Source organism: Elephantulus edwardii, unplaced genomic scaffold (genome assembly GCF_000299155.1).
Source record: "Elephantulus edwardii isolate Elephantulus edwardi_28Jun2011 unplaced genomic scaffold, EleEdw1.0 scaffold00041, whole genome shotgun sequence".
Lineage (NCBI taxonomy): Eukaryota > Metazoa > Chordata > Mammalia > Macroscelidea > Macroscelididae > Elephantulus > Elephantulus edwardii.
Window position 1 is genome coordinate 3374289 of NW_006399791.1, and position 10675 is coordinate 3384963.

The following is a 10675-nucleotide window of genomic DNA, read 5'->3' on the forward strand; positions in this document are numbered from 1 at the left end:
TAACTATAATACTCAATCATATATCACTTCTAATCTGTTCTTTCCCTCATCTGTTTCAATACAATATACATAATTTATCCAGTTTTTTCTGTCATACCCCCACCCTGATGTCAGACCCATTCTACAACAGTGGCACCATGCAGTATTTGTCCCTTTGTGACTGAGATATTTCATTCAGCATAATGTCCTCCAGGTTCACCCACTTTGAATAATATTGCATGAGTTTCTTGTTTTTCAATGCTGCATAGTATTCCATTGTGTGGAGACCTAGTATTTGAGTTGATTTCACACTGACATTTACTAACCATTACCTTCTTTTTGAAATTATTTGTACCTTTCATTTCTTTGTTATCTCTCTACTAAGTCCTGCTTTCATCTTATGCCCGTTCCCTGTCAGTTTTCCTGTCTTGAACCCCTTCCTCAGTTTACCACCTTGATTTCAGGTGCTGTCTCTTTTACAGGTCTTGCCAGCACGCTTTAGTGTACACATGCATAACCGCTACCATCAATAAAGGGATTTACTGTCAGTAATGGTGGACTAGAGTGTCAAGACCATTCAACAACAAACAGCACGTAATGAGCATCTGTTTGAAGGTATTAAAGATACCAAGGCACTGAGTGAGACAAGGCAAATTCAGAAAGGTTCTACTTTTGATACTCATCTTTTCTTGAATTCTCTAACCAAATGAACAGCAAACATGCACCAAGCAACTCAGATGGAAAATCTGCACTCTCCTAGCTGCTTCTGTAGTCTTTAATTTTATTGCAAAGAGTTACCAAACTCCATTAAGTCTGCATAAAGAGCATTCCAATATTTCCTTTCTCTTCATCTCTTGCCACACTATCATTTCAAGTCTTCCTCCCTAAGTCATTTTAAAAAAAGGGGTGGGAGATCTTAGTAAGTCTCCATTCTTCTAGGTTTACTCACAGGCATTATAACCTTCACATGCAATCAGAATTACATGATAATGAAATATAAATCTAATCAAGTCATTCAAATCACTTCAACTCCACTTAACTTGAAATATGAAGCACAACAAAGAAAATTTGTACTGTTGGCTCCTGAATGCCATTCTTACCTCTCTGCTATATCTCCACCTTTCAATCAGGCCTGAGCAACACAGTAACTATCCTCTCAGACGACCTTCGACCGTCGCGCTCCCCCTTTCCTCTGCCAGGAAATCTCCACCATCCACCCAATCTCTTCTGTACTGTTCCATTATTTGAGGACAAAAAGTAAGGTTCCTATTTTATAAGTTACATCAAAATAATTGTTTTATTTTTTTCCAAAATAAATTTAAACGAATTAAGGATTTTAAAATAGGAAAAGAAGTACTGGTAGAAAAGTTAATTGAATATTTTTTTCTTCCTTCAAAGTAGAGGTCAGCAAACTACAACCTTTGGGGCAAATGTAGCCTGCAAGCTATTTATATAAATAAAGTTTTACTGGAATATAGTCATGTCAAATTGTTTGCATATTATTTGTGAATATAATCTATTTTTATAAATAAAGTTTTATTAGAATACAGTCATGTGTGATTGTTTACATATTATCTGTGGATGTGTTTGATGCTACCCAGGCAGGGGATAAAGGCTATGTAACTTGTAAAGCCTGAAATAATGATTATCTAGCCTTATGGAAAAAAGTTTACTGACATTTTCTTTATTTTTATTAAAAGAAAATATTATAGAAATGAAAATATAGAAATATCTGAATATGTAAAACTTAAGAACTATCACAAAATTGGAGGTCAAATGACAAACTTGTGACAATATTTGAAATAAGTATAATATGCACAAAGTTAATATTCTTGATATATTAAAATTTTACCATAAGTGAGGGAAAGATTTCTATCCAAACAGGAAAAGGAGTAAATTATTTCAGTAGTTAATTGAAAAAATGAAAAGTACAAATGCTCAATTACAGAACTACACAGAAAACAATGTGACAATGTTTTCCATCTTGCTAGTAATCAAAGAAAGGTGAAATTAAAAAAAAATACTTGCTGGCTTAGCTAGCAAACTGGCAAATACTTAAAAAATACAAATGCTCTGAATTCATAAATGTTTACCAAAGAAGGCAGTCTTAGAACCAGAACAAAAAATTCAAATATACACTTTTTGAAGTGATGTAGAAATGTGATGGTTGCAAACCTGGTCAATTCTTTCCTCTTGAAAAACTTCCAGCTAGAAAATGTTCTTTTAAGAATTTAAACATATGGTGGTTTACAGTAACCCAGTATTGGGTTTGTGACCTACTTTTTTCAGGAGACACGTGTGACTTGGACTGTCCCCGCACCAGCCTGCAGGTGGCGCCATCGCCAGCACAGACGCCGCAGTTGTCCTCCTTGGCCTTACTTCCCAGTTGCCGGTCACAGCCCACCGCCTGCCAACAGAAGCATGGGGGTCACAAGTGGGCAGGCAGCCAGGGGAGGTGCAGCACTGGTTACTTCAAGACTCTTGTTTGTGCTGCTTCTCTTTTTAAAATATTCATAGACTTTTTAAAAAATGTTTTACTTTTCCATTGCTTTATTTTTTTTTAAAGTATACTAGTTTATTTACAAAATTTAAATACATTGTTTCTCACACCAGTTCCTTTCCATTTTCCTGAAACTGCTCCCCATCAAACCCCCCACACATCCACACCCCTCTGTTTCCACCCTCCCTTCCCCCTTGGATCCTCATACTCATTCTACAATAATGGTTTTATTCCATATTTGTCCTGGTGGGACTGAGTTAGTTCACTCCCAGATGTCCAACCACAATCGAATGGATTGAGACATTATGGTACATTCACACAGTGGAATACTATGCAGCACGCAAGACCAGTAATTTTGTAAATTGTTACCTAACATGGGAGGGACTGAATGGCCTCGCTTATGAGAACATAGTTTTCTAAATCTGACTGATAGAAAATCCAAAATACAATGCCATTTATAAGATTCTTACACCAAGCCAAAATAATTAAAAGAGAAAAGAAAACAAAAATATTTCTGACTTGAAGCTTTCCCTCTGAACTCTTACTCTCCTATTTATCTTTTTAAGCACATTAAAGAAACAGGATACCGTAGTTGAGATTGAATTCCCTTCCACTACTCTTGAGCAGTGGTTCCAGTCTGGAAGCTGGTTTCTCGCATCTTGAGGGGAGTCACATGAGGAAAGTTATGAGTTGTGTTTGATTTGTGATGTTGTTTTTTCCCCCTCCACAAGCCAGTGTCAGTTGGCCATTAGCCCCTTTTGGCTAACAGGACCCAAGGGCGGAGGCCTTCTCAAGGGTGTGTCTAGAAAGAACATTCTTTAAGTGATACAGTAATAGTTTGTCTATTTACTGTAGTGAATAACTTGGAGTTGCTGTGATGCTGAACATTGTGCCATAGTTGTGTCAAATACTGTAATGGTTACCCATCTTAGACAACATTTGGAGGAGCTTACAAATTGATTAAGGTTTAGAAGCAGGAGTAGCATCCACTTCCTAAAATGGAGGCTCTGGAAACTATAATTTCTATAATCATTCAGAAATTATGTTAATTAGAGAACAGAGTTCAGGTCTTTTGTTCATAGGGTCACTGTGAGTTGTATTCAACTTGACAACACTTAGCCACTGCTGAGTGAGACTAGGGTTGTTATATTTGAAGGAACATTCTTCTACTTTATATATCACTCTGACAATTTGCTGTACTGCGGTAATCTGAGTTTGCTGTGATGCTGAATCTTGTACCATTGGGATGTCAAATACCATAATGGTCTCCCAATATGAATAGTGTGTTTGGTGGAGCTCCCAGGTGTAAAACAGGTTTGGAAGCAGGAGGGGCATCCACTTCCTAAACCACTTACCTATGGAAACTCTATGAACTTGGAGAAATCTCAACAATTATAGAAAGGCATTAGGTCTTTTGTTCATTGAGTCGTTATGAGTCATACTCGACTTGGTGGGAGTCAACACCACCACCACTCTCACTGCCACTGAGCTGGTTCTGACTCCTCGCAACCTTCCCTCAGGCTTCCTAAGGCTGTAAATCTTAACGGGAGGAGAATGCTCCTCTTTTTCCCATCAGGTCTTCTAGCTAGGAGATGAGTTCATGGAGAAGTGTGCCACCAGACCACCTTCTCTCTCTCATTGCTGTCATATTGGAACCAACTCACAGCTGACCTTCCAAGACTGTAACTTGCGTAGAAGGAAATCAACCATCTTTCTCCAAAGAAGCTGCTGGTAGATTCTGAGCACCAGAGAAGTGTGGACTTGAGGTTAGCAGTACAATTCTCTATGCACTATGCCTCTATGCAAATGGTTTGTGCTCAATGACCAACCTAAAGGTCCAGAGGCACTGCAGAAGAAAGATCTGGCGATGCCCTTCTACAGAGATTATATCCAAGAGAATCCTATGGAATAGTTCTAGTTTGTAATCCACGGGTGACATTACTTAACAAAATTGCTCTGTGGTTTTCGGGAGTTTTTTACTTTCCTCCATCACCCACACAAACACACACAATAGTTCTTTTATTTCTTTCCAGAACCAACCTCTCACTATGCTGAATTTGATCAACAGCCTCTGGTTCAGTTTTACTTGGATTTTATTTTTTATTTCTATTTTTATCACTACTACTACACACTTATATCTTTACATCTATCTATCTGCATCTCTCTGTATCACATATTTATATGTTAGTATCTTTTTGCAATTCTTATCATCTCCTTCCACATTATTGACATCGTCAGAAAACTCGCCGGAGGGTCAGCTACGAGTTATTCTGACTAGAAAATACTGAACAACATCATAAAGAGCTCAATGAGAATCTGCCTGCCAGCACAACTGGTTAAATTCTCAGTTGCCAAATGAAATGTCAGCAGGTTGAATCCCCCAGCTGTTCAGTGGCAGAATGATGTGGCAGTCTGCTTACCAAAGAGTTAGAGCCTTGGAAACTGTCTAGGACAATTTGACTCTGTCCTAAATGGTTTTTATCAATGGAAGCGGGCTTATTTTTTTTTTTCTTGTACTGATTTTGTGTTTAAAAAAGGTTTTTTAGGAGCTCAGTAGAAGTAGATTAGTTTTGGTTATCTGTTAGCTTTTTTTTTTTTTACTTTATTTTTAATTGGCTTACATTCAGTAATTCATATACAATATATAATATTAATTATAATTGATCAATGCCTTTTATCACAACATCTCATCAAATCTTCACTACACCTTGCCTCTATCTTCATTTTGTTTTGACTTTTAGCAAGATAATTTGAGCTTTTAGTTTGAAAAGCTGCTGAATCAGACACTATTTTCAAGGTGTTGAAGAGAAAATAAAATGGAAAAGAAGAAATCATGTCAACAGATGATTATTTTTAAAATGCTGGTGCTGAAGGGAAGGCTAAGATCACATGAAAATTTCAGGGAGAAGAGGTATCAAAAGTTTCAAGAAATGAGAAACTTTAGCTTGTTGTTAAGAGATATTTCCAAACTCACAAGAAATATTTTCAAACTCACCAAGGGCTGTCATGCAGAAAGGTTTTAAAGTTGCCCTGTGTATTTCCAAATGGTGACAGCTACAGGTTTAAGCATAATTCAGTTCAATAAGATGAAGTTTGACAAGTCAGAATTATCCAAAAAGTATTCAGTGATGAATGGGGGACTTTTGGCAGGAGAATTAGAGAGGGGATTCCATTACTGGAAGAGTTGCTGAATCCAGTAACTTTTGAAATCTCTCTTCTTTGGAAATTGGATAATTTTATAACAATATTCATGAACATATTACTAATAATAGTTGATTTTAAGTGAATGCTTGTTATATAGCTGACATTATGCTAAATATGTTACACGTACTCTTTGAATTCATTTCCACAACAGACTTGTGATGGTGCCAATCTCTTTTATCTCTGTATTAAGACAAAATGACTAAATAACTAAGATAAAATGACCGGCCAACATTGTGCAGCTACCATCCAGCACCCGTGACAGGACTGTATCACAGATCATTTGACACCAAAATTACTTTTTCTTAAGTTTTTCTTCTGCTTTGGGTCAAAGTTCACAGAGCAAATCCCTTTTTTTTAATTTCTTTTTTTAATGAGATTTTAATGAAAGATTATACAGAACTTGGATTTTCATTCATTCATTGTTGTATTTTTCCTCCTTGCCCACTTCTCCCCCCTCCAGTTTGCTTTTCTCTTTGAGAAAAAAAAATTCTTTCATTGTTATACAATCTCCCCTCCCCGAGTCCACTTTACTATGCAGCTCTTATTCTGAACTCTTGCCATGCAAATAATACCTAATCATATATTCAGTGTTTGGTGGAGCTCCCCAATTAAAACAAGATCGGAAGTAGGAGTGGCATCCACTTTTGAAATAGCTTGCCTCCAGAAATCCTATGAACTTGGAGAAAGGATGGAGGTTATACAAATGTTCAGGTCTTTCCTTCATAGGGTAACTATAGCAATTAACAACAACAACAGTATCCCTCTTAAACAGTTCTCTCCCTTATCTGTTTCAATGTAGCAACTCCCTTTTCTATTCAACAATTCATTCACCTTTTGGTGCAAGGTACTGATTGAAACCCCCACAATGTAGCAGCACTCTCCCCAATTCCTCCCTTTACTATTTCCATTCCTCCTTCTCTCCTACTGTCTCCTGCTCTCTGAGCTTTATGCCTGGGCAATGCTGCCTTTTGATCTTACATGGTTGATTTTTCTAAGCACGTATATCTCTCTTGTGTTACTGTCCACTTTATAGGCTTGTCTTTTGTTTGGAGAAAAGCTGAGCCACAGCGTGGTCTAAAGGGTTTAAATGAGACCAGGGACCACAGTCTGTCTCAAGAGTGCCAACAGCCTCTATCAGTAAGCCTAGCCTTGTGATGGTTGTTGTGGGGGTTTTAGTTTCTGGTTCTGGTTGTTTGTTGTTGTCTGTTTTTTCGTATTTAGATATCAGAATATTAACTCAGTGCTACGCCTTCTCCACACCAGCAGCTGGAGCACAAAGAACCCAGTTACAGAGGCCAGAATGTTCATGTTTACAAGTGCATGTGGAACAACTTATGAGTGATTGATTTTGGAAATGCACTTGCATGGTTGGGATTCAATCAATGAAAAACTTGTGTTCATGTAACTTTCTCCAAGGGGAGTGATTCGACCGTTAAATTATAGAGATCCTGTTCCTGGGCCAAGCTCTGTCCTCACACATCCATGTCCCTGAGCACTTAGCATTTCACGAGCATGAGTATGGTGTCTATCTGGTCAGCTGGGAAGGGTGTGTGGGTTTAGGAGCTAGGATGGGCTTGTTTGGAAGAGCATTTACGGCTTTGCAAGATCTTGGGCAATTGAATCCTCCCTGGGCACCTCTACTTGTTTCATTATTTTGGAAGTTACAATTCATCCAAATCCTGCGGCCAAATAAAGCATGCATAAACATCAGAGAGAAATAATATCTGAAAAGAAGTTCTGGGTGCATTGCGATTAGTAGGGTAAGAGCTTGCCTAGAAACTGAAAATGAGGGATGACTGATTTTCACTCTTCAGGTTCTATCACAATCACCAGTAATTATTCTTTTAACTTTTATTATTATTAATTTTAATGAAAATTTACAGAGACTTTGGATTTCCATTCATTCATTGTTGCACTTTTCTCCCTGCCCACCACTTCCCCCCCTCCCTAGTACACTCTTCTGTTTGAAAAGTAAAAGAAAAATTCTTTCATTGTTTTACAATTCCTCCCCCCAGGTCCACTCCACTATGCAGCCTCCATTCTAGACTCCTATCATGATAATAATACCTAATCACATCTCCCTTTTAAATAGTTTCACCCACCAGAGAGTCAGCTATGGATTGGTTCTGACTCTGGTACACAACAACCACATTCTTATACTGAGAAAGATGGGATAAATAATATATACTGCATTGAAACAGATGAGGGAGAAAACTGTTTAAAATCACCAGTAATTTTAAAAAAAAATTATCTGAAGTATTTTCAACTTCTATTCACCAGTAAATACATCAGTGAAATTTACTGAATAAAATCCATTAAAGAATGTGTTTTGTAAAGTGTCTGGCACTAAGCCAAACCCATTGCCATCAAGTCAACTTCAATACATAGAAACCACACAGGACAGAGTAGACATGCCCCATTTAGTTTCCAATGCTATAAATCTTTACAGAAGCATATTGATTCTAAAGAAAAGTTCAAGAAACTCTGGAACTCTTGAGTAGCACTCAAATGCCTTTCCCATAGTGCCACCACAATTCCTAGTGCCAGTCCTTACAGAATATGACTTCATGAAAATCTACTGCTGAGGGCCTTTTTAAAGTTAAAAAACAAAACAAAACAGGAAGGTTTTTGTTGTTGTTGTTGTTGTTTATGTTTTAAAGACTATCATGTGCCTGAACAAAGCCAGATAGATTTTATGTACAGTTGACCCTCCTGTGGGTTTTCAGAGGCTGTAAATCATACAGAAAGAGACTGTTCATCAACAACCAGGAGATGTGAACTACTTGCCTTTGGGTTAGCAGCACAACTCCTTACCAGTAGTTAACCAGAGCTTCTTAACTCAAACCATAGTATTTTACAACTGCTTCGTACACATGTAGAAGCAATGAATAAGCACAACCAATGTTGTATTGTTATGTGTCATAGAGTGACCTGCGACAAGTAGTGACCCTATTCATGTACATTAGCTCTGAACCCTGTTCTATCCTGATCCAATCTTAATGTCTCTGACAGACCTAAGACATTTCTCCACTCAATGAGTCAAGCCCTCGGCCTGGTTCTTCCTCTTCTGCACTGTTCCTCCTCCCTTCCAAGCATGATGTCCTTCTCCAAGGACTGGTCCCTCTTGACCACATGTGCAAAGAATATGAGATGGAGATTCACAATCCCTGCCTTCAGGGAACATCTTGGTTTCACCCTCTCCAGGAAAGACCTGTTTGTTCTCCTGGCAGCCCATGGTATGTTCAATACTCTTCTCTAGAACCACAAATCAAAAGCAACGATCCTTCTTTTATCATCCTTCGTAACTGTCCTGCTCTCTGATGCATTGCAAGTAATTGAGAAGACCATGGCCTGGATCAGGCACACTTAAGTCTCCTGACAGATATTGTTCTTCAGTACTCTCTAGAGGTCCCTAACAGCCGACTTTCCCAATATAATTCATCTTTTGATTTCCTGACTGCTGGTGAATATTGATTATGGAGCCAAGAAAGCTGAAGCTAACAATCTTAATCTCTTCTCTGTCCATCATGAAGCTGCCAATTGGCCCAGAGGTGAGAATCATTGTTTGCTTCATGTTGAGCTCCAATCCATATTGAAGACTTCTGTCCTTAACCCTCTGCAGCAAACGCCTTGTGTCCTCTTCCATTTTAGCATGCAAAATGCATTCAATACTCTTCTCCAGCACCACAGCTCAAAGGTGTCAATTCTCCTTCTATCCTCCCTAGTCATTGTCCAACTCTCTGATGCATAACAAGTGATTGCAAAAACACTGCATAACACAGGTTATTGATGATTCTTCTTCCAATCCTGATGTCATAGCCTTCATCAGAAAATTCAGCCTCCTGAACGATCTGTTCTGCATATAAACTGAAAAAGTATGGAAATAGGATGCATTCCTGATACTCTCCTTCCCTGATTTTGAACCATGCAGTGTTTCCCTGCTCTGTTCTAACTATTGCTTCCTAATCCAAGTATAGGTTTTACATAAGCAAAATTAAGTGCTCTGGGATTCCCATTCTTTGCACGGTTAGCCACAATTTGTTGTGATCTACACAGTCAAATGCTTTGCATAGTCAGTGAAACACAGACAGACATTCCTCTGGTACTCTCTGTTTTCAGCCAAGATCCATATCACATTGACTATGATTTCCCTAGTGTCATGGCCTCTTCTAAAACTAGCTTACACATCTGGCAATTCTCTGCTGATGTATTATTCTAATCATTTTTGGATAATCTTCAGCAGGAGTAATATTAGTGAAATTGTTCGATAATTTTCACACTCTATTGAGTTATCTTTTTCTGGATTGGGAATACATATGGATCTCTTCCAGTCAGTTAGCCAGGTAGTTATCCTCCAGATTTCTTGGGACAACCTGGTGAGCATTTTCCAAGGCAACATCTGTTTGCTGAAATATGTCAATTGGTATTCCATCAAATCCTGGGGCTTTGTTTACTGACAAATTCTTCAGAGCAGCTTGAACTTCTTTCATCACCATTGTCTCTTGATCTTATATTGTTTCATGAAATTTTTATCTGTCATGAAATTCCTCTATGTCAGCCAATTCTGTTGGTACAGTGGCTCTGTATACTCATTCCATCTTCTTGATGCTTTCTGCCTGGGTCATTTAATATTCTACCCTAAGCATCCTTAAGTTTTGCAACTCGAGACAAACTGTTACTCAGTTCCTTCAGCTTAAGAAATGCTGAGCAAGTTTGGCCCTTTGATAGTCCAACTCCAGCTCTTTGCAAATTTCATTATAATGCTTTGCTTTTTCTTCCCAAGCTGCCCCTTGAAATCTTCTGTTCAGCTTCTTAACTTTTTTTATTTCTTCTCTTTGCATTGTTTTCTCAGTGCTCTACTGCAATATTCAGTCTCTTCTGACATCCATCTTGTTCTTTTCTTCCTGTCTTTGTAATGCCTCTTTGCATTCTCCATGAATTATACTCTTTTAACAAAATAATGCAATTGATTTTCATATACAGTATGTTTTA

General features: G+C 38.1%; 1 protein-coding gene across 1 annotated transcript in view; it reads right to left on the bottom strand.

Moving 5' to 3' along the window:
* Positions 1–10675, bottom strand: part of ADAMTSL3 (ADAMTS-like 3) — a 313622-nt gene that overhangs the window by 286040 nt on the left and 16907 nt on the right. The window contains exon 2 of the mRNA XM_006885199.1: positions 2260–2386. Within this exon, the coding sequence (XP_006885261.1) occupies positions 2260–2386 (127 nt within the window). The remainder of the gene's footprint in view (positions 1–2259; positions 2387–10675) is intronic.